Consider the following 25,615-nt stretch of genomic DNA (forward strand, 5'->3'; position numbering starts at 1 on the left):
CGTGACGGTCTGTTCTCCAGATGCGTTCTGTCATACTTTGCTGATGAAGATTTGGTGGAGGCTCTATAATTATTTTGTTATTCCATTTGTCGATTCTTTGTATTACAATCTGTCATTGTCATGCAAATGCAGTGGTATTAAATATTTTAGCTGAAGCCAAAAAAAAGAGTTCTTACAATCTGATTTTGAGTATTGCGAATCAATAGTCTTTCGGTTTTGTTGGTAGATGACTGATCGGATCCGGAAAATGATACTATTCCCTTTTGCATTTGCATAACTTCTAATCACTTGGCATGTGTATTCCAAATACAATATACTGGAGATGAGATTTGCCTCGCCTCACTAAACACAACCTCCCTTTCTTGTTTTGGGTGAGGAGTCTAAACCTTGGTTTAGACAAGGAACTTTGGTTAATCAACAGTCGGGATGATGGACTGCGTTTTATTTTAAGACAGATCGTGAATGAGCTGCAACACAGCCTCCGGTGTTGTAAACAGTGTCCTATTAATGAAGCTCCTTTAGCATTTGCAGGTCCCAAGCAAAACCCCAATGCTACACTGACTTTTTGGGTGCGACGGGACTGACGGGCGCCATCTGTGGGTCCTTTCCCCGGCCTCGGGGCCACCTGTAAACTGTAACCTGCCCAGCAAACTAGGTCGTGGGCTTCATGCTTCACGGGCTCGAACAGGGGTTCTCCTTTCTGCTTCCATGGTCTCACTCTTCACAACAGCAAATTGTTAACAATATATCTGGATGTCATTATTGTTTGCAACATAATAAAAGAGGAAAAAAAAACAACAAAAAAAAAAAAAACCTGACACCCTTGGTTTTGGTTGTTTTGTTTGTGCTTCTGTCGACACCGTGCAGAATGTTGTCTTAGGCCCATGAATGGTAATGAATAAATGAAGGGTGGTTTGTAAACAGCAGCGAATAGAGCAGACTGGTTGCATTTACAATCACGATCAGAGGACTGTGATAACATCTGGTCACATTCCAATAGTAATTTAAAACATGAAATAAAATATATAAATTATTATATTTATGTATATGAATATATAAAAATAAAAAGGTTAAAGTAAAAAAAAAAAAATGCTTGATGACGTTTTTTATTGATCAGAATTATACAAACGCTCTTAGTCGGAAATCAGCGAGGTTCCATTTACAAGCACAATAATAGTGATTGTAATAGAATAATTTATTACGATTATTTGAATTGATATTGAATTGACATAAAACAGATACAACCGGGTGGAACAAAAGTAAAATGGATATAACAGAAAAGCTTGATTTGGACTTTTTCTACCTTCTATTCTTCATCAACACACTATTGTGATAATCGTACGGCGGCGTTCCAATGGTCACTGAGTCAACCATGAAATAAATCGAAACGTACAAATGAAAGAAAAGGGGGAAGATTTAAAAAAATAAATAAAATAAAATATGAACGTTTCCCGTTACGGCTTTCGCGGCGCCGGTTGATGACGTCACGGCCAGCTCGGAACTAGGCCGGCGAGCCGTGCGGGTCACGTCGGAGCCACGTGAGCCCCCTTTCCCCCCCCAAAAACAAGTCAGACCTCGCCTCGGTGGAGGCCAGGAGACCCCCGCTAGTCGTCACAGTTACTCCCGCGAAGGTAGGGAACGCACACCGCCATCCGCTAGGCCGTATCCAAACCTCGCCAATTCCCTCGTCGGTGCTTTTGAGACGGAACGATAACCACGAAAGCACCGTCACTACCGCGACATGTGCACTGTACGTCATCAAACGAGAAAACAAAGTCCCCCGGGGAGACGCTTGTTTCTTGTCTTGATTTGACTTCACCCTTCTGGTCGTTTTAATGCTCTGCTTTGTGGATGCATTTTTCTTTGCTTGCTTTGCTTTTATTGGCACTAGCGGATTAGCCTTCATTTCATGTAAAACACTTTGGGTGACATGTCGTGTATGAAAGGTGCTGTATCAATAATGATTATTTGTATTATTATTATTATTGTTGTTATAATTATTACCCTTTGGCCCTATTATTTTGTCTACTATCAAAATTGCCTTGAAAAACAAGTGAATATTGATTTAGCTTTTATAATCCAAGAGATAATTAGTGTACACACAAGTATATTGTGATATCACTATGCTTGTTGTCTAAGTTGTGGTTATTATTATTCTTCTTCTTATTTAAGCCCCATTATTTTGTCAGCTATCAAAATTGGCTTCAAAAACAAATAAATATTTATCTAGCTTTTATAATAAAAAAGATAATTAGTATCCATACCAACTATATTGTGATATTACTGTCTAAGTTGTGATTATTATTATTATTGTTATTGTTGTTATTGTTCATGTTTCCCTTCCTATCACAAGAAACATGGCTCTGAACAAGTCCATGCATCCCCGCAACCGGTACAAAGACAAGCCCCCAGACTTTGCCTACTTGGCCTCCAAGTATCCAGACTTCCAGCAGCATGTTCACACCAGCCTCACCGGCAGACCCATGTAAGTACTTTAAAAGCACATCCTTTTTCCTTTTCCCTCTTTTTCAATAAGCTGAAGAGATCTGTATGAAATCATGGAACTATCTCACAGCAGCCTCTACCCCGAGGCAAATTCAATCTTTTTGGAGGGGTGGGTTTATTTATTTGGTAAATGGATGCGCTTGATAGAGCGTGCTTTCTAGTCCAGAGGACACAAGGTGGTGGGGTTTTTTTTGGTTGTTTTTTTACTTATTTAGTTTACACTTACCTGTTACACACAAACATGACCTGAACAAGCAGTTAACATTTAGTGCAAACACGCACACACTAGGCCTGTTTATTTGCAAAAATGTGGGCATACAATATGTACCACTATAGAGGGTTCACAATTTCATATATCATGGTGCAATGCAATGGTGCATGCATTGGGATGCAGCTAATGCAGCAACATATGTATGTTATATGTATGTTATTAGTTTTGCTCTCAGAAATGAGCGGTAGCTGCGGCTGTGTCAAGTCAAGTTTATTTATTTAGCCCTTAATCACACTAGTCTCAAAGGGCAAGCCTACATCTTGTGAAGACAGATTTAGACACTCCATTTGTTAAGTATGAATTTCGGTATATTCTGGATGACAAAGTAATTCTGTAACATATAATGGTGGCTGGTTGAATACAAGAAAAAGTGCCGCAACTTTCCTAACTGTGTTCATCTTGCACAAATACCACATATTGCTTAAGATAATCAATACAGTATTGGTAAACACCAAATAAGTACATTTGTCAGTAGTAGTCAAACTGACTGCGTTCAATCAGAAGAGGTCACAGAGTTCGAGTTCTTTTTGACTTTTTAACACACATGCTAGGGTTAGAAGGTGGACAGAGGTGTGGTATGGTTAGAAGAACAGTACTGGAGGGGAACATCAAAAGTAAAAAGGTCTGCAAAGAATTTTATTACATGCAACTACTGAACGTCCTGGAACATTTCTTTTGCGGTCTAGTTTGGTGAAACAGCAGGTCGTCTGTTCCCTTCTAACTTCTTGTATCGCCGGGTGAAAAAAAGGCAGAGCCGTCTCTGGGGGTTTCTCATACGTTGACTAAAGTATTCCAGATATAGCTCCTGTATTGAGCAAAGATCCATCATCTACCAAGTGCTGTTTGGGGGTTTGGACCCCTTCCCCATCTCAATAGGGGGGCATATGATCTGGCATATGATTATATCTATTGGAAGCTCATCCATAGTTCTTCAATGGCTGCAGCCCCACATGGCTACGGCCCATCCATCACCCATCAGGGTTCCCCAAGATATTAATACAATGCCAATGGTCTTTCCAATCTGCTCTCATTCTTTGTTTGGCTGCATACTGGACCATTAATCATCTGGTATTTGGATTTTCATCATGATTTAGTGTAAATGCATTTTCCTTTATTTTGTCGGTCTTGGTATTGCGTAATTAATAACAATTTCTCAAACTGTTCATATGTCCAGTGAGTAGTTCATGTTAAAACCTAAATAGATCCATTCGGAGAGAGTGACGGAGGGGCTTTTAAAAATGTTGACACGCCTTTATTATGGATTAAATATTGTTTGAAAGAAACAATAGTCATCCCCCAAATTCTTCATTCACACAACGTCATTATTGAGGTATTTCATCTCAAACTTTGGAACATTTGACTTGGTCAGCAAAGCCTTTTATTTTTTGGACGCCCAAAAATGGCCTCCGTGGTTTTGATCGTGGTTTGTAAAGGCCAAATATGCTCACCAGCAGAAGAGTGCTGAACTGTCAACTTCAAAGATAACAGTCAAGGCAGCGGAACAAAGGAAAGACGTGTCCGGTGGGATCCCTGGTGTTGACGTCAACTGATGCCTTCTCATCATTACCTGCTGCTCTCGTGGAGCTGAGGAGGCACGGTGAATTAAATTGGGTCTTTCCCGTTCATTTTCATTTCCTTTCTCACTCTTCCGTTGACAGCCTCTTATCCTATTCACAATTTGGCCCATGAACGGGCTTATCGAGGTTAATGCTCGATCTCAAATGTATTGAATTATTTACCTGTGTCAGTTATGAAATGGAAATGAATATAAAGGGACAGAAGGATGTTTAAACAACTCTGAGGATACATCACATCTGTTTGTTGTTGACATGCACTTCATTTTATATTGTAATAAGTCGTTTAGGTCCTGAAATACTTGCTTTCAAACCAAAACCACCTACCAACCATAAACAATTAAGTGCTAATTATTCTGTTTCTCTTATGACATATTTTGTGTTATTATTTCGGTACATATTTTCACTCAAATTTTACTTTTGGATGGAAGCGGGGGCAGTGAAATCAGGGGTGTCTGTGGTCTAGTTGCTTATTCCTAGTAAAGGCTCGGCTCAACAATATTTCAGTCTTGTAAAATTAAAGAACGTTTGACCCCTTTCATAAAAGCAAAGGTTTACTTAAAACGCGAAGGGATGAACCTTCATGGATATCACTTTTTTCAGTTTTTATTTTTTTATTTTTGATGTATTTTGGATGCATTTTTGATGTTTCTTTATTTTATTATTTTGGGCCAGGTGAAACAGGGAGTGCATCGTAGATGTTATAAGCTTGTTAGATGCCACTTCTTTTCTTATCATCAGCTGGTATCGGTGCTGCACCCTATGGGTGGGGCGGGGGCGGGGGGGGGGGACCCCCTCTTAATTATGCAGATGAATGCAGACATGGAATCATACGCGGGCGTGAACATCTGTGCGTCAGTGTGAACATATTGATGTGGGCGGGTTCTTCATAGTTTTTGCCGTGGTCAGAGAGGAGTTCTCTGGGTAACGTAGTCGAATGCGTGGGCAGGCTGTGCTTTTTCTGAGACAGGTGTTAATTATAGAGCCTTATTATGCCACAGCTTTCTGTCTGTCTCTCACTGACTAACCACAGCCCAAATGGAGTTATGAAAAACAATAGGCTTGAATGTTTTGGATTGCTCCCTATCATAATGCAAACATGAAGTCTGTTTTTACTCATTGCTTTTTTTAAATTTATTTATTTTCATTGGGGCAGAAATCAAGCCGCGTTGTACTGCAAGTAAACTAACAATTTATTTCTTATCCTTCTGGGGAGAGATCAGTCGATATTTTTGATTCAAGCAGCTTCTCAGAGAAGAGGGGAAACAAATCACTGAAACATTTGTTCATGTCGCTCCTCATTTTGGATTCTCAGTGGAGCTAAAAGCTCTGAGATGAGAGAGGTGGCTCAAATAAAATGCAGTGGTGAATGGGTTTATGACAGTGGCAGCTTTTGGTCCTGAACTGTATGAAGGTGGGCTAGTGGAAGTTTTTTTTTTTACAAAGTTAGGGAAAACGAGTTGTTTGTGTGAGAGCTGGAGAATGAATAATGAATGAGTGGGATCACCATGGAACAGAGTGTGTCTGTACAAAGTCTGAAAGGCATTCGCAGTGAAGTATAGACCTGAGGGATGGTTGTCACGCTGGGGGGACGGAGGTATTAAAAATGCAACAGACTGCGTGACATTTCATTTGGCAGTCATATTTCTCCAAGACTGAGAGATGCTAATTTGTGGAAGGTTTGAATTCCTTAATTAATATAAATTTGGCGGTATTCACATACAATTCCTGGCGAGGTGCATTATTATACGTGGAACGTTAACCCTAGAGAATGATGCAAAGGGAACGCGGTGCCTTCCATCGGAAATAGTCAAGATCTTTTTCAGTCGGGAAAACAGGATTTTGTTGCTTGATTCATCAAGGTTATTGTGGTTATAACGCCAACCGAGTACATAAAAAAAAATGTTTCCTCAGAGTGATTCAGCCCTTGAATAAAAAGGAATGTTTTTGAAAGAAGATGTTGCTAAGTTGCACAAAAACATCTTCGGGCATTCAGTGTGTGTGTGTGTGTGTGTGTGTGTGTGTGTGTGTGTGTGTGTGTGTGTGTGTGTGTGTGTGTGTGTGTGTGTGTGTGTGTGTGTGTGTGTGTGTGTGTGTGTGTGTGTGTGTGTGTGTGTGTGTGTGTGTGGAGGGTTGTTGGCGCAGTTGTGCTGGCAGTGGAGAGGGGGTGCATTGCCTGCCTTCCCATAAGCCACTCCTAAGATACTTGATACCATACTTGAACCTTCTCAGAATTTCAATCACCTGGTATAAGTTACCATCATTTATTTACCATTTCTTTACCACTGTCAGTTTTTGTCCTTCACGGCTCACTTGATCGCTGCAGAGAGGGGGAAATGCTGACGATGCCTCTGTGCCCGCCAAGGGACCTTTATTTAGACCATGAAGCCAGATTCTGTCCTTTTCACGCCGCACAGTATGCATGTCTCTCTGCTTCCCGCTGAACGTCATTTTAATCTATCCTACTATCTATAGTTATTGTATTAAACCTCGTGTTTCACACCATCTTGTTTGTCCATTCACGCTTGCTGTTGCACGCACCACACGTGCGGCGACGCAAGACCCTGAACGTAAAAAAAATCTCGGGCGCGCGCACGCACGCTTTGCCCGGCATCAGCCATTGCTCCAGCGTGGCCAGATTTGCGTGCTCCCCTCGTCAGTGCTGTTGGTGGGGTTGCCATGGCGACCTGCCACTTGCAGTGCTGCTGATGGGAGCGGTTGGTCGGCACTGCACAGACCCCGGCGAACACACGCTCATCAAGTGCTAAAAATAGAGGGGCTGGCATGTCCGCTCTGAACGGCCCGACTCTGCATACTGATCAACGCCTGCTCGAGCGAGGTGGGGGGGGAGAGAGGAGGATGAAACCGTTAGGAAGCGGGATGATGAGAGAGGCAGGATTTGGTTTTCATACATCCCATCCTCAATCCTCATCAACTTAAATTAAATTCCTCCTGATTTATTTTTTCTCTCTTTTCCATCTTTAAATTCCTTCCCTTTAAGCTCCATCCGTCTTAAAGCGGCCAGGTGTTGGCGTTTCCCCTGACACTGAAGCTCACACGCAGTTTGTTAACCCTTACTTACCATACTTACAACCGTTACCATTACGTCAACCATCACTCTCATGTGATCATTAGTTGCAGGAATTCTCACTGAGATCGATGCTCACACCGTACAGACCAAGTGCTTCTCCTTCGTTTTCATGCCGCACCCGACTGGTCCACAGCTCTCGCTGCTGAATGAAGATGCAGAAACCATGTGGTGATTTTTGGGGGAGCATTGGGGGCGGGATAGTGTTGACACAGCAGAGTCACCACGCAAGACTAAAGAACGGCGCACAACCAAATCATCACTGTGCCGCGGGCGGGCTGACATCCCTGCTCGTCCTATTGTTCCCCGCTTCAGTCCAGACTGCCTTCGCGCGGAGGCGCAAAACTTGGGAGGTGCCAGACGCTCCCATCACCAGGAAGTGTCTAATTGCATCCGCCGAGGTGCAAACGTGCCGAGAGCCGCTGTAATTACACCTCTCTCGCCCGACTCGCTTTCTCTTTGTCAGCCCTACCTCGCCGTGCTTAACCTCCAGATTAAATAATTAGGGATGTGGAGTTCGGCGGGTGGGGGAGCAGAATGTGTGGGCTGAGAATTAGAAATAAATGGGGAGGATTGCAAATGATAAAAAAGGTGAATTTCAATATCATTAGCCAGTGGGGATTGTAAATTGAGGGTCTGCTTATCCTGCTGCGGTTCTTCCTCAGCCTCTGTGCGATGATTGAGGTTCCACAGAGAGCCGCAGGGGGTAAGCGAATACGCTGTCCATAATAGGTGGACTAAACCGAGAAAAAAAACAAGGTGTCTGTCTCAGAATGTCATCATTCATAAACCTCAATATTCTCAATATGTAGTTGCTTTGCGATGTTACTGATATGGGTAAATCAATCCAAAGTGACATCACGGCAACATCTGTTCATCTTGTTTGGGTTTTTTTAGTTTGTTTTTTTGTTTTTTTGCCATGGGGTGGTGGTGTCCTCTAGTGTGAACTTCAAAGAGCCGGAGGCTGTTCGGGCGCTGACCTGCACGCTGCTGAAGGAGGACTTTGGCCTGACCATTGAGATCCCGCTGGAGCGTCTCATTCCCACCGTCCCCCTGCGCCTCAACTACATCCACTGGGTGGAGGACCTGATCGACGGACAGGGACAGCCACGCAAAGGCATTGACATCGGTAGCGTCATGAAACTACCTACTCCAGTCAAACTGCTGTCGTTGCTTCTTTGTTTCCTCCTTTATTGGTTTCCTCCTTCTTTATGCCAGGCACACTTCCCCCCCCTCAACTGTATTCTTGGTTGTGTGAACAACACAGTGACATTTCCTCCATTTTAAAGTGGTAATCTCTAAGATCGTCTTATTTAAAAAAAAAACATTTTTTTTGGCTGGCACATTATAAGAAACAGCCATTCAATGTACACCGATCAGCCACAACATTAAAACCATCCACATGATGTAGAAGAAAACATGATTCATCAGACCAGGACACCTTCTTCCATTGCTCCATGGTCCAGTTCTGATGCTCACGTGCCCATTGTGGCCGCTTTCAGCAGTGGACATGGGTCAGCATGGACACTCTGACCGGTCTCTGGCTACACAGCCCCATACACAGCAAGCTAAAATCATTCTCTAGCCTATCATTTGGTCAAAATCTATTTGCAACAGTAACGGCTCTATCCCAGGTCTTTAAAGAAGCCGGCTGCCATCGTAGCAGAACGTGAAGGCCTGTTGGTGCTGTGAACCGGCAAAGACCAGGCCCACACTTCCTATGCGCCTAACACTTATTAGCCAAATCCCCAGTCCACATGTCACAGCTTGTTTGTCGCTCCATCCATCAGAGAATGCAACTGCCTGCACTTCACGTATCCCGTTTACACACCTGTTTCCATGTGTGAATCCAAACCTCCACCGAGACCCCAGCGTACAGAGTGACCCACAAGCGGTTTGGAGCAGTCGGCTGCTCGTGAGAAAAAGCGTGCGGATTAATTTATTTATCTTTCTCCAATATTCCAATAAAACGACGGCCACCATTCCCCACCTGGGGATCCCTCTGTCTCTTTAGTCTACAGTATGACATGTACGCCTTGGTCTCTGCTCGGCCCGGATGATTTGATCAGAGCCTCTTGAAATACCTCTCGTGATCCATTACGGGGAACGAGGGTGCACCAGACACAGGCTGCCCCGCGTAATGGGACAACCCCTCATCTCACACAAAATTTTGTTAAGGACTGTGCTGCATTTTTTTTTTTTTTTTTAATAAATCCTCCACTATTATTATTATCATCATCCTCGGTTATGCACTCGCTTTTGTAGAGCTGCCAAACATGTGTATCTGTGTGTGTCTGTGTGTCTACGCTCAGGGACCGGAGCATCTTGTATCTACCCTCTTCTGGGAGCCACGATGAATGGCTGGCACTTCCTTGCCACAGAAGTAGATGACATCTGCTTTGACTACGCTACAAAAAATGTGGAGCAGAACAGCCTCTCTGATCTCATAAGAGGCAAGCCCAACTGAGCTTAACCATTTGCTATAAAGAAAAAGAAATAAAAAAAAAGAAATAGACAAGTCAATTTAGCTCATTTAATTCCAATAAAATTGCAGTCCACTTACCACTTGGTGTTGTTTAGTCTATGGCTTACTTTGCACTCCTACTCTGTAGTCCATATTGTCTTTTTTAAATTTATTTAAAGATGTCTTCAAATATTTAATATATGTTATGTTAGAAACAGTCTTTTAATCAGGCCATTGGCTATCTGTGCCTTATGCGTTGATACAGTGGTTAAAGTTCCGCAGAAAACCTTACTGATGGACGCCCTGAAGGAGGAGACAGCCACTGTTTATGACTTCTGCATGTGCAACCCGCCCTTCTTTGCAAATCAGCTAGAAGCCAAGGTAGGCGTTTCCCTGCCTATTTCTCCCAATATTCCAATTAAGTCGTGAAGAGTTTAAGTGCCTGCTTTTTGGCGCCCGGTGGCTGGGAGGGAAAAACACTTTTCTTCTTCTCCTTCAGCTGGATCAGCCCAGACAAAATGATCTGTTTACAAATTGGGAACGTGTAATTGGATTTCACCTCTGCCTCTTTCTGTCGCCCTCCGCCCTCAAGGGGGTGAACTCGAGGAACTCGCGGCGTCCTCCTCCCAGCTCCGTCAACACGGGCGGCGTGACGGAGATCATGGCTGAAGGCGGCGAGCTTGAGTTTGTCAAGAGGATCATTCATGACAGCTTGCAGCTCAAAACACGTCTGAGGTGATGGACGGAGCTTTATTGGGACGTGTAATGTTGAGCGTAAGCCAATCGGGTCCAAGAGCAAATCTGACAAATGTTAAACGTATTAAAGTCCAATATCATGACATTAAGGTGTTTCATAATATTATACTCGTGTACTATACAGTAATACTATCGTGTTGTCTCCAGGGATGAATGCAAAATCTCTCTCTCTCATTTTGACATTTGTGTTCCTGTCCAAAAGAAAAGATACCATACAAAACAAGCAAATCTGATTTGGCCCCAATTGGCACATACATCTTGGATTGCAGCCAATTATTTGTTGACTCTTCCTTTGCATACACTCAGCAAGAAACCAGGCGTGTGATTGGAGAGACTTCCTTGAGCTCTCTGCCGGGGAGCCAATCACGTTAGGTCAAATGTGCAACACCCACTGAATTGGCCTGTTCCCTTAGAAGAGAGAGATCTCTGCAAAACAATTGAAATTAGTGCTGAGCGGATGTATTCCAGATGTATTTAGAATGGAATTTTTGGAAAGTAACGGTGGTACACAATATAAATATATTTTTTAACCTAACCCATTTCAATAGTAGAGGTTTTCAAGGAGAAGACTCAATAACTATTTATTGCCTGGAGTTAACTAGATAGATATTGTGTTTTGTTAGTATTTAATATATAAAATACATAGATGGGCGCTCGGGGAAAAACAAGACCGATGTCTTCATCTGGATTTAGTCTCAGTTTCAGGGAAAGTTGTAGTTCCGAAGGCAGGAGGTATGGATTCACCCTGCTTCCTCTGTGCACCCAACAAAAATGTGAACCTCCGTTTAGATCCAGCCGCTTTACAAAGTGATTGCGTGCGCGGTTGCAATGGTTAAGGATTCTGTAGCCACACATAAAATCAATGCCGTCATCAGCCCTCACTCTAGCCGTGGGGACGGCACTCCGACGGGATTGAGAGGGGGAGAGGGGAAATGGGACATGGGAACACACGTGGAGATACTCCCAAAAAAAAAAAGGAAGAGTGCAGATGGGATTCAGTGTGGTGATGGAGCTGTCGTCCAGAGTTGGTTTAACGATTTGGCATGCAGCTACCCGTTGCAATATCCGGATGCCCACAGGGAGCAGCTGTGTTTTGGAGTGTGGGGGGGGGGGTCTCCAAAACCCCATTCTTCTCCACCTCCTCCTCCTCCCCCAAACCACAAAGGCTGTCAGAGCTGCAGCAGAGTGAGGCATGTTTAAAGCAGAGAGGGGGGAGGTGATAATAAGTTTGATTAGGCATGCCACACCTGGGCTCTGTGGGCGGCGGCAGGGTTTTTTTTTTTTTTCGCCGTGCGTTTGTCATTGCAGCGGAAAGATAAGTGGCCCTCAGAGGGCGCTGCGTTTGCCGGCACGACGGCACCTGTGCACCGTGGTGTAGCTGCGCATCGCACGGTACATTGTCCAGATGAGCGTCCGCCACCGGGGAGGCGTGAACCCCGCTCCGCCTGTCTTCCCCCCACCGTGTCAGGTTTGGGGTTTCAGCCAAGCCAGCCGCGGCCGGCTGTCACTCCCAAAAGCATGCTGGGAGACGCCAGAGCCGCCAGGTATCCATGGATACCCGGCCATCTTTTCTGATTGGTCCTTCGAGACCCACCCACACCCCACCCCACTGTGCTCCACTCCAACAACACTAAACTGTAATTACTGCCAGTTGGGGGCAGGCCACCTTGGTTACCGGTGGAGCACCCGCAGCACGTTTGGGAGGGGGGGGGGGGGGAAGACCGTGCTCTCTATTCAGCTCTCTTTCAGTGAAGACTCTGCTGCCATTGATATGATAATTACAGTCACTGGCGGTGCGATTGTAATCATAAGCCTGGGCTTTAGAGGACCTTATGTGTGAATATGGCACAGATCGTCCTCCAGCTGCACCCTTTTGGGTCTTTCCTCCCTAGAGGAGGGGGGGCCTAGGGAGCTGTCACTGGTGTTAACCCAAATCTTTGAGGACCTCCCCCCCTACATGCTTAAGTGGGGAAACATCTGTGGATATTAGAGCGGTTAAATATTTTATTCTGTCACTCAATGCGAACATGTTGCTTCTGGACACATCCCCATACAGTAGGCTTCCTACGCTCCCCCATAACCTACTTATCTTTCATTGCCCTGAATTTATAAATATCAATATAATTATGTTTAGGTTGCTGATGCTATACTTTTTTTTTTATATATCTATATATATATTTATATATAATTTGCCGTTCATGGTATTTATTGGCAACATGCTGCATTGGCAACATTATTTCAATAGATTTTGATGTAGCGAAGCTTTTTGATATGTCCCGTGGCCAGTTTTTCTTTTATAGCTATTTGCGGAAACATAAGGAAAATTGCATTAGCGTAACAAAATCAAATCTCTAATCAGACTTAAACAACTGACAAGATTTATGAAACCTAGTTATTGGCTTTCTTTCTGGAAAGACCAATGAATGTCTTTGTTTTCTTGGCCGGACTCCTTAAAGGCTTATGGATTAATGGCAGACTTGTCTGTTTATTGCACAGCAGAGATATTGATTGAGTCTCCTCCGTGACAACTTGAAAGCCTTTTCCTCTTTCCTGCCCGGCACAGACTCTGTCGTTTCACCCCCTGGCCTGCACAAGAAGCCGTCCTAAAATTGCGCTGATGCTCTGTTAATAAGTTAAATTTGTGAAATATGAAGTCTCTTCCAGTGGTCACGAGCGGCAGGGTGACTTAGTGGTGCCTTTAGTTTCTCACTCTTTGGGGCCTCATGCCGGCACCATTGACCCACTAACCTGTAAAAAAACTCAGTTTATTAATATAGAGGCTCTGTCTGCAGGTGGTACAGCTGCATGCTGGGGAAGAAATGCAGCTTGGCTCCTTTGAAGGAGGAGCTAAGAAAGCAAGGGGTGAGTAGTCGGCTAGACATGGAACAAAGAAACCACACACACATACACTAACTAGCTCTCCTTTATGGTAGAAGATGGATTTTCGCTGTTGGGAACTAAAATTAACCCTTTCTAAATCGAACTTCTAATATTCTAGCGAACAGAGACCAGCCATGATGGGGCTGATTTCTATTGGTAATGCGTGACTGAATTGCAGGGCAACGTGTGGCTTATGGACCTGCCAACCTGCACGCATTAAGTGTACCAACCACGCAATTCTTGGTCAAAATACCCAGGTACGGAATGCCAGCTGAAACTACGCAAAAATATATATTATTGTAATTTAATTACGGAAAACAATCAATCAATAGAAAACATTGACCAGTGACCAGCCGATCAGTGTCAGATATATCAGATTCTGTGCCAGTCAAATGTACACGCCCGATACAGTGCTCATGTAGTCGTATCGTAAAAATGCTCTCATAATCAAACCCCAAACCAACGTAATGCAACGTAGTTGCAGAGTCGACACTCAAAAAAGAGAGCAAAAGAAAGCAAATGTCGGCTTTTTGGTGGTGCTTCCAGGTAAACAAAGATTGGATAAATAATTTGTCTATTGCCTGACAATATTCCAAAATTGTGCAAACTGCATATCGTTGAGCCTCTTTCCTTGACGAGTCACTCAGAAAAACGAGTCATTCGATTAGATTCAGTTGGTTTAGCGCGCGGTCAGCGAAGGAGGACTTCCAGTGAACGAGAGTGAGAAGAGTCGGCCATTTATTATTCATATATATTTTTTTTAAGTTATTATTATTATTATTATTATTATTTGCAATGATTGCAATTTATTTTGGAATGGCAAGTGCCTTATAAATATAGAATACAGAAAAGTATATTTGCACTTAAAAGTGAAAGAGACTTTAATTTGAAGTTTGAACTGGACATTTCCACGTTAGTTATATGCTGTGTCCTACCAACACTCAGTGAGAGTTACAGGTTGAATTATACTGAAACTTAGTGACAGTCCCATATTCTATTTTATTGGAACTCAGGGACAGTTTCATGTTCTATTATTGTTCCATAGTCAATAATGAACAATAATAAACACAGTGTGAAAATCAGCCCTCTTACCATTGGATTTGGATCATTGTGGTAACTGAACATTGCACAGGTAATCCATATGTGCGGCTGTCCTTTCACGTGAGCGCGGTCAGATCACGTGATGTATTTGTCACTGACGTAGAGCAGATACACCCAAAGAGACCGAATTAAGAGATATAAGGTTCAAAATGATCTGACATCAATGTAAAATATATCTAATAGTCAATGTTTTATTATGAACATACAATTGAATGAACATCGGAATCAACAGGTTTAAAAAACAAAACTTCACGAGATGATGCATTTCAAGGGGTTTACCCTTATGAGATAAATTTGCATATATACTTAGCCGTAGTAGCTTGCATTGGATGGGATTAGCCTCGTCACGGGACGGCTACGGTGTGAATAAATCATCAAATGCCACGGAGACTCCCTGTTACACTATTGCGGTACTCAAAATATTCTGCCAAGATCAGCAGGTCTGGGCATAGTCTCATTGGCCATAACCTGAAGTAGAAGCCCATAACTGCAAACTGACTGTTCTCAGCCCCTGGGAATATTTAGTTTCTGTCACATGTTCATTGAGCAGACTGACATTGCACCCCCCCCCCCCTCCTTTAAGAATGCCTCAATGCCCTGTCAGTCATCAGAAACTGACCATGGCCCTTCTCCTACATGCCAGCCCTCCTCCTCCTGGAGGGGTAAGAGGACGCTGTCACTGCTCATCAGCGTGAGCGCAGCCTCGGATGCGATGCACAGAGGGGATGCCGCCTTGTTTTACAGGGTGATAAAAGTAAACCTCACCTAATTAATATCCAGATGATGTGACAGTAATGAAAGTCAGTGTTACCAGCATGTCCACCAGTCTAACGAGACTGAGAGGTTATTTTATTTTATTTATTTATTTATTTATTTTAATTGGCGAAACAAAATATAATTTAGATATAAATCAGTATCGGTGCCAATCCCAACCCTGACCCCTGCTATCCGCACTGTCAACTGGTTTCACTGGTGCTTTCGCGCCATACGTGTGAATGTGTCCTTCTAACATACTGCATGTGACTTTTCTCACCTACAAAATGTACTGCCAGCTCACGCCAGAAGTCACAGGAACAGATTTACTGTAACATTCAATGTCTGTCGTCTCTGATTTGACCCAATCTCTCTCTCTCTCTCTCTCTCTCTCTCTCTCTCTCTCTCTCTCTCTCTCTCTCTCTCTCTCTCTCTCTCTCTCTCTCTCTCTCTCTCTCTCTCTCTCTCTCTCTCTCTCTCTCTCTCCTCTCTCTCTCTCTCTCTCTCTCTCTCTCTCTCTCTCTCTCTCTCTCTCTCTCTCTCTCTCTCTCTCTCTCTCTCTCTCTCTCTCTCTCTCTCTCTCACTTAGGTGCCGAAGGTGACTCACACGGAGTTCTGTCAGGGACGCACCATGCGATGGGCGCTGGCTTGGAGCTTCTACGACGATGTGATCGTTCCGGTAAGTTGGCATATATTTCCTATGCTTGTCCACTCGGAGAACCATGAGGACCTCAGCCGTACGGCCCTGCCGGTCCCAGCAGACGCTTCTGTAGGTCGTCCCAGGACATGGTCCCCACCCCCCCAAAAGCTGATGGGTTTGTTTCCTAAACTCCAGCCCTGCCCACTCAATAATACACTCCCTCTGTGTCCCTCTCTCGCGCCCCTCCTCCTCCTCCTCCTCTCAGGCCAATTCCATTAGATGCACTTATTCCTGCCTCTGGGGAGATGTTTATGCCTTTGTAATGTGCTGTATCCAGGCAACAGTTGCCAGGGCAGGGGTGTGCATGCATGCCATGCCATGCCACTGTGTTCCTTGGGCAGCGAGGGACGATTGGAATTAAAAAATAAAACAGGCACAATAACAGGTGATTAACAGTAAGAAACAATCAGAAAAGGGAAGTAAAATAATGAATTAATGAGAGAGGGGGGTAGGGGCTTCCACTCTTGAGAGACTACCTGCAGTGGCTTTGTGTAGCTTTCCTCACGTCTCTGTTGCCTTTCAACATAAAAAGCAGTTGAGCAGAAAGATTGCCCTACATTCACTGCACCCCCTCTCCACCCCCGTCACCCTCCGCCCCTGCCCGTAGTGTTCAAACTGGAGCTGCCTGGCATCACTTATTACCAGGCTGACCTAGCACACAAATCTGTGGGCGTGTGCGTGTTTCGCCCAACATATGCATGCTCCTGCTGCGTGTGCTTCGCGTGCACAATCCCACGCGTGGCTGAGCGCCTCATCCAGCTGCTCATGCCCTCGTATGGATGTTTCACGTATGTCTGAGCATGCGGAGGTCGTTCATGAATGTTACATATGGACTAGAGTGTATGTGACATGCGGGCTCCTCTGACCCACTTCGCTGCTCGGTACCTGGGTGGGGTATGAAGAGCTCGACGCGCTCTCTGAAACTTTTACTTCCCAATTCTGCTCCCCTCGGCTCTCCTTTCGCTCCCTTGTTCTTTTCCTTTCTTTGGCTTATTTGGCTTACTAACTTAGTATTATGTATTGATCTAGAGGAAATTAGCTATGCCAGTTATAATTACTAAAAATAAAATTGTCAGTGAGTGTTTTTCATTGATTTTTTAAATGAGAGACTTCCAAGACATAATGAAAATACAAAAACATAAATGTACATGGTGGTGAAGGTCAATTGGACAACATACACCCTAACACCCACATCCCTAACACTTACACATACACACACACACACACACACACACACATTTACATGCACATGTGCCCACACAGGAAAAGAGCTACGTACATACAATATACAATATAGTTAGCTATACTGTCTGAAATGTAAGCAGACATACTGAAGGAATATCACATTCAACTTGGTGTGATAAGATATGAAGAATTTTCCCAGGGTGCTAATTCAGGGGTTATAGCAGCTCAGCAAATAAGTAATAATGATGTAAATAATAATAACAATAATAACTGATTGGTTGGAAGTGAAATGGAAACAAAATTTGATTATTCAAAATGGAAAAAAATCTGATGGACTGAGGTAACAGAGGTAACACAAACGCAGACACAAAAGAAGAGGGTTTAGACAAAGGAAACTAAGGGAAGAGTGAAATGAGGGCTGGCAAAAAAATAGTGGTCTGCTTCCTCTCAGCCCCCAGCGTGGTGGAGCTGCTGCTTCTGCTGCTGCTAACAGGCACCCCGTGAATCATCCAGGGCCCGTGGGCGGGACGGGGGTAAGGAAGGTTCAAGGTTCAGGGAGACCCAGGAGAGCCCAGGGTCCCCGCGGGTTTTGGGGTTTCACCGTGTGGGGGATGGAGAGAGGAGGAGGGCAGTCGGAGAATGATCTGCAGGCTGTTTCTGAACGTTAACCTTATAGAAGTGTGTGTGTGTGTGTGTGTGTGTGTGTGTGTGTGTGTGTGTGTGTGTGTGTGTGTGTGTGTGTGTGTGTGTGTGTGTGTGTGTGTGTGTGTGTGTGTGTGAAGGGGGAGGGGGGTAGATAATTGAATAATGATATTTTCATTCAGAGGCCCTGGCTTTCACTGTCACCCATTTTGGAAAATTAGGCCAGTCTTTTAGACTGAGGTTGTCATTACGTTAAGTTAGCTGTCAACATAATAGGATGAACTTGTGTGTGGGGAGGTGGAGGTGGTGGTGGGCGGCGACGGGAGGGAGTCGGATAAATAATGGAGTGAAAGAGCAGCAGAGCCTACAGAAGAAGTGATTCACGAGAGACGAGTGTACCCTAAAACTGAACACATAAGGGTAACCATCGTGTGTGTGTGTGTGTGTGTGTGTGTGTGTGTGTGTGTGTGTGTGTGTGTGTGTGTGTGTGTGTGTGTGTGTGTGTGTGTGTGTGTGTGTGTGTGTGTGTGTGTGTGTGTGTGTGTGTGTGTGTGTGTGTGTGTTTGCGCGCGCGCGCACATCACGGTGTTGATGCTTCACATTTGTGATGCGCCTCCTTCCACCAGGAAAGCTTTGCCTCAGCGGATTTCATTGATTTTCTTTCTTCTTTTTCGTGCCTTTTACTTTGAGCTGAAGAGCTTTCAGGGTGATGTAGCCGGTGCAAAACGATGAAGCCAAGAGGCAGCGCTAACAAGCCGACCAGACGCCCAGACAATACACCGCCGACGATACTAAGGGACGATACTGGCATTAAACCTGGCGCCGCCTTCGAAATGTTCACCGCAGATCACTCTTATCGTGAGAAATATTAACAGGGTTAACCCATTGAATAAATACCTTTTTCAGGTGGAGTTTTGTTTTGTTGTGACTAAAAGGACGGAGAAGAGATCGAAAGACAAATGAAAGACTAATTTCAGTGCTTTTCGCCGGACGGTGATGGTGCACTCCCTCACTGTCCCATTTGTAGGTCAGTCGGCCATGCTGTCTGCAATGTCACTGCCCCTCCATGCAGAGTCCCCAATGTTTATCTTCCCTTTTTCGATCCCTGGGTAAATGTGGCTCAAACAATTGGTGCGGTTATGGGCGTGCTGGAGAAATTCGGCTAAACAGCCTTTTTGAATATTGACAGTATTATAGATAGTAGATTATGACCTTTAGAGCCCTGACAACAGGAGTCACCAGCGACGGTGTCATGTCGCTGCAGGGACTGAACGGTTCGGGCTCCATCTAGTGGTTCCCTTCCTGACTACATTGTATATTTCTTTACTTCTACTACTGCTTGTGTTGTTTTACCGAACAATTCCGACTTTGACCACGTAGGGAACATCAATCGCAGATATAGACATAACAGTTCCAGGGAAATGAAAATGTTTTTGATTTAAAAAAATTTTTTTTTTTTAATCAAAAACATTGTCACTGTTGAACACAGACTCAATAGGGGAGTAGTGCCATGTTCCAAAAGCTGGAATAAAAGGGAACATTTTAATTGATCCTTATAAAAAGAAAAAACTTGACAGTCGGCAAATCTTTTATATCCTTTGAGAAATCCCTCCTTTTAAACACTTTTAATTTTTTGTGAACATTTGTTGTAAAGGTTGTAGATGGTGTTGACGCGAGTATCGCTCATTTCCTCATTCCACCGTGATATCCATGACAAACAAGCCAGAAAAAAAACGCTGCTGTCTCATGATTAACGTCAAATAATGGACTTTGTCTTCAAATTGAGCAATTCAACAATCTAATCACATGGTATATTTGTACCGTGGTGGATTCCCGCATTGATTGGCGATAAGAGAGGCCATTGTCCCTCTCCGCTGGAGGAACAGACGGAGCAAATTTGTTCTTTTCCCAGCGCAGAGATTCCATGTTTGCGTGTGATGGCATTCTGGATTCCATAATGGTAATAATCATTATATTGTTGTACAAATACAAAACTGTCAACCCCGACACCACTACTCTGGGTTAATTACAGACGGCGGGTGCCTTACAAATTATTGTACGGCTCGGTATTCCTCCCCCCCGCATTGGATTGGAAACACAGCGGGGGGGGGGGGGGGTCATTGTCATTGGAGAGTGCAGTTGGAAGGGAGCGCGAAGGGCACGCGCTTGAGTCGTTGAGGTAGAAGAGAGCGGCGCAGATGAGAAATGACTCACCGCGGCGACGACATGTGAGTCATCCCTGGGATCGCATGACTTTCTCTTTCCGCCGTTTGTCCTCCTTCGATCTCGGCCCCGGCGCGGAGCCTCTCCCGCTTTCTCTCTTTCCCCGCTACGACGCAGAGCGATTATATGGACTTTGCGCCTCGCATCTGGGGAAAACGGTCCCGGTGCTTCGATGGGGGAAACTATGTGAGCCTGTTTCACACGCGTGGATGCAATAACAAAAATAAAATTAAATAAATGACGGGACTGTCGGAATCCAGCTCACTTCCTCCTCTAAAATAATGACTCCTGGACGCAGAATGCCTCACATCACTGAACAAGTAAACTCAATGTACGACCTGCGTCTCATCCATCGCCTGTTTGAATGTTACCCCGGTTATTATCGCACTGATACTGAACGTGACTGATCTATTGTCTTGTTCCCTTAAAGTTGAAAACGAGTTTTATTTAAAAACAATTCCCACCAAAATCGCATCATGTTATAAGTGAGTGTTTCATTTGGGATTAGTTCAGGTTGATTCAATTACACTTGCTTTTGTAATGAAATGTTTTCCTTTTCCAACTTCACGTACCACTGCCTACTTTTGGCAGCGTCCGAAAGGTATGAGAGGCAAGAGTTTAAATGAGATCAAATCAAATGGAAAAATTTTGGCAAGAAAGAAAATGGGTCTATGGGGCTCTCCTTCGAAAGCCCCTTCTCTCCGATTAGTAACCGCTGTCGAGCAGACAGAGCAGAATGAAACAGGATTCAGGAAGTTCAGGATGAACTGAGGAGCTCCTGCACAGCGGCAACCAAAGCCGGTCACTTCTGATTGGAGTGGAGCTCCATGAACAGCCCAAATCCAATCCCCTCTTTACCAGGAATTTTCGATAAGACCGTTTATCTAACGGGGGGGGGGGGAACAAAAAACATTGTCATCTAGTTTACTTGTCCGTTCTACAAGACCGTTTTCTCTGTCTCCCTCAGTCCCCCCCGAGTAAGAGGCGTAAGCTCGATAAAGGGAAGAAGCCCCTGTCCTTCACGCTCCCGGAGGCCGGCGTGAAGGAGCTCCAGGCCAAGGCCTCCAAGGCCTCAGCTGAAGCCGGCACTTCCTCCAACTCTGTGAATAGCATCACAGCTCTGCTGGAGAAGACCCTCACAGACCTGCGGGTAAGCAAAAAAAGTTTAAAAAAAATTTAAAAAACTAGACGTCCTGTCACTTCAAATTAAAGGATCTGATCAGGACTCTACCACAATGAATACGCAGAATCACTGTATGAATGACGTTAAGTATGACACGTACGCTCCACACAAGCTGAGTAAGGCTCACCGTTGCGCGCGCCTGTTTTTGTCGCTCGGCAGATTCTGCACAAGCAGGTCGTCACCGGTCAAGAGCAGAAGAGCCTGCTTTTGACCGCTTTGGAGAACACGTGGATCCACGGGCGACAGAGGCGGCGCGAACCGAAGCGTCAGCTGCGAGAGCTGCCTCGAGCGCCCCCGGCTGCCGGGGCGAGCTGCAGCACCGCCCTGGCGGCAGCCGGCGCTCCGTCCCGTCAAGCCAAGCAGCCCTCCGGAGAGAGCGGTGGTCGGGAGGAGGCGACAACCGCACAGGAGCTGCCCAGTCCGCAGCAGAGGCCCGTCGGGCAGACGCTTGGCGGCTCCTCCTCCAATACCACAACTGAAGAAGAAGAAGAAGGAGAAACCAAAAAACTCGACGAAGAACCATCTGGGGTCTTGGGAAGTGTGACATGCAAAGAGATGGACACGGAATGCTCCACCTCTGTGGCGCTAACGGAGGACCAAGCACCGGCTAGTGCTAGGTCAGTCGGTGCGGAAAAAGCAGACGCTCCGGGACAGCAGGCCAAAGAAAGCCCGCACGAAACGATGCCGACAAAGCGGCCACCGAGCCCCGGTGCGGTTGAGGAGTTCCTGTTTAAGTGTCTGCTGAACGTGATGCGGGAGGACAGGGATGTTGTGGTTGAGATGCACTGGGTGGAGGGCCAGAACAAAGACCTGATGAACCAACTGTGCACCTACCTCAGAAACACACTCCTGAGGATGGTGGCCAGCCCCTGAGTGGCAGAAAAGGCTCCAAGAATGGGTTTTTATTTTGGGCAGAGTGGTCAAGGATGCGGAGGAAACGGAGTAAAATGTGTTGCGTGGATGGGAATACTGATAAGTGCTTTGTTTGAACGGTACCCTTCCAGGAACCTTGGTTAATTGTACCATGCGCAGCTCTTCCCAGCTGAGGTTTGCGACTAGCAGGAGGGTTCCAGATTTTAAGATGGCACGGGAAAAAAAAAAAAACCTTTGTAATGAATTTTCTTGACGTTTTATATGAACACCCTAACTCGATGGTGCAAATGGCTGTCAATGCGTTGAAGGTGGTCTAGGGTGCAGTATCCTCGTTTGGCCATGGGAGGGCAAGCATACGTTACCTTTATTTTTTAACATCAGCTCATTTCTGGTAAAGCCCTTTATTAAAATTGTCTTCAAGAATCTGCTTTGTGGTCTGTTTGGATCGTCATGGCCTTCACATCATTTTAAACACAATAGAGATAAAACCAAAACCCTATGTAATGCACGATGAACCTAGTCGTCATTTCCCGAAATGGACAGCGCTTTTGACAAAATGTGACCTCCGCTTATTTGTTTCTTGCCGACATCTCCTGAGCTGAAGGAACAACAGAAAGGGATCCAATGACCTTAATCTCCACATGTCTGTGTACATATAATCAACTGCGCATAGTTGTGTGTGCACGTATGTATGCGTGTCAGAGGTTAAAAAAACATGACATTCATTTCCCGCTTGGAGACTCTTAAGGTCATGTCAGGTCTTTGGCTTCAGTGTGTGTGTGTGTGTGTGTGTGTGTGTGTGTGTGTGTGTGTGTGTGTGTGTGTGTGTGTGTGTGTGTGTGTGTGTGTGTGTGTGTGTGTGTGTGTGTGTCATATCATGTGAGTAGGGGAATGTAGAGCAGCAGCATGCTCACAATAGGATCCAATGTACCCAGATAAATATTGAATCCGTTACAATGACCAACGGTTGTATTATTAAAGATACAAACAAGTCACCTAATGAAGAGACATGTTGGACACAGGGAAACAAGCTTTATCCACAGGCTCTGGATTTATACACTTACATCCTCATTTTAGTGGTAAATCTTAATTTGCCCGTTATGTTTTTGCACTTTTTTCCCCCTCAGACCAGGTCCATTTTCCGGAAAGAACGATCCTGACTATTTCTAATTGTGAAAAGTAGCAAAGTACAAGTTTGTTACTGTACTTGGATGTTTTTCAAGTATCCGTACTTATTTTGATTTTTATGATTTATGATTTTCATGTTTTACTCCACCTCATTTAAAAGCAAATATTTATGCTTTTTACTCTTAATACATTTCTAATGCAGTTGCGGTACTTTAGTAAAAATAAAATAATAACCAAGATGTGTACACTGTTTACTGAAGACTTCATTAGGAACACCAGTACACCTACTTATTCATGCAATTATCTATCAGCAGTAGTGTGGCGGCAGTGTAATGCATAAAATATAGATTGGGGTCAGCAGCTTCAGTTAATGTTCACGTCAACCATCAGAACGGGGGGAAAAAATGTGATCTGAGTGTTTTGGACAGTGGCATGATTGTTGGTGCCAGACCGTCTGGTTTGAGTATTTCTGTAACTGCTGATCCACTGGGATTTTCACGCACAACAGTCTTTAGAGTTTGCTCCAAATGGTGCGAAAAGCAAAAAAAAACCACAAAAAACATCCAGTTCTGCGGACGGGAAACGCCTCGCTGATGAGAGAGGTCCAAGGAGAATGGCCAGGCTGGTTGTGGTTGACGGAAAGAGTACGGTTACTGAGATAACGTCTCTGTACAATTGTGGTGAGCAGAAAAACATCCCAGAATGAACAGCACTGTTGAACCTTGAGGCAGATTGGGCTACAACAGCAGAAGACTGAGGCTGCAGTGGGCACAGGCTCACCAAAACTGGACCGTTGGAAGACTGGAAAGACGGAGCCTGGTCCGGTAAATGTCCATATACCGGACCAGATGGTAGGGTCCGAGTTTGGCGTCAACAGTGTGAATCCGTGGACCCAACCCGCCTTGTGTCAACAGTCCAGGCGGGTGGTGTAATGGCGTGGGGATCTTTTTCTTGCCACACTTTGGGCCACTTAATACCAGTCGGTCACGGCTTGGATGCCACGGCCTATTCGAGTATTGTTGCTGACCGCGTGCATCCCTTCACGGCCACAGTTTACCGTCTTCTAACGTCTATTTCCAGCGGTGATCACAAAGCTGCAGTCGCCTCAAACTGGTTTCATGAACATGACAAGTTCAATGTTCTTCAGTGTCCTTCCCAGTCACCGGATCTGAATCCAGTAGAACACCGTTGGGATGTGATCGAGCGGGAGATGAATGTGCAGCTGACAGATCTGCAGGAATGGTGTGATGCGGTCACGTCAACATGGAGCAGGATCTCAAAGGAATGTTTCCAACATGTTGTGGAATCCAGGACAGGAACCAACCCCACCCAGTGTTAATATAGTGCTCCTAATAAAGCGCCCAGTGAGTGTATATACTGTGTGTGTGTGTATAAATGTGTATACATATGTATAAATGTGCAAATACTGTATATGTACATATGTATAAATGCGTATATACAGTATATACACATGTATACATATACATATGTATAAATGTGTATATAATGTATATACACATGTATAGATGTGGATATACTGTATATACTGATATGTATAAATGTGGATATACTGATATGTATAAATGTATACTATATAAATGTGTATATACTGTATATACACATGTATAAATGTGTATATATACATATGTATAAATGTGTATATAATGTATATACACGCGTATAGATGTGAATATACTGTATATACGTATGTATAAATGTGGATATACTGATATGTATAAATGTATACTATATAAATGTGTATATAGTGTATTTACATATATATATACTGTATATACATATGTATATATATATATACATTGTTTATATATGTTTCTATGTATATATAGAGTATACAGTACTGTATATATGTAAATATATGCATATGTATATGCGTAGATATACATGTATAAAAGTGTGTGTGTATATATATATACATGCATATGTATATATACATATGTATTAATCTGTATATGCATATATATTTGTGTATATATACTGTATATATACATCCAAATTATTTTCTTCTTTTTTTTTACCAAAGTACCGCAACTGCATTAGAAATGTAGTAGAGTGAAAAGCATAAATATTTGCTTGAAATTGTGGTGGAGTAAACCATGCGAATCTCCAAAAATGAGCTTACTCAGACAAGTACGGATACTTGGTAAAAACGTCTCCAAGTACAGTAACAAAACTTGCGCTTTGATACTTTTCACCATTAGAAATAGTCAGGATCGTTCTGAGGGCGGGGGGCGAAAATGAAATGAGAACGATCACCCTTCATTAGGTGAC

The 25,615-nt window shown here is 44.1% G+C and overlaps 1 protein-coding gene across 1 annotated transcript; it reads left to right on the forward strand.

Moving 5' to 3' along the window:
* The first annotated feature begins 1,547 nt into the window (after positions 1-1,547).
* mettl16 (methyltransferase 16, N6-methyladenosine) lies at positions 1,548-22,669 on the forward strand. The gene is made up of 10 exons (XM_080007377.1): positions 1,548-1,631; positions 2,354-2,485; positions 8,380-8,567; positions 9,751-9,891; positions 10,168-10,283; positions 10,495-10,637; positions 13,451-13,520; positions 15,982-16,071; positions 21,110-21,292; positions 21,485-22,669. Exons 2-10 carry the CDS (start codon positions 2,358-2,360, stop codon positions 22,196-22,198), a joined length of 1,773 nt encoding a protein of 590 aa, XP_079863503.1. The 5' UTR covers positions 1,548-1,631; positions 2,354-2,357; the 3' UTR covers positions 22,199-22,669.
* The last annotated feature ends 2,946 nt before the right edge of the window (positions 22,670-25,615 follow it).

This window comes from Zeus faber (genome assembly GCF_960531495.2).
Source record: "Zeus faber genome assembly, chromosome: 9".
NCBI lineage: Eukaryota > Metazoa > Chordata > Actinopteri > Zeiformes > Zeidae > Zeus > Zeus faber.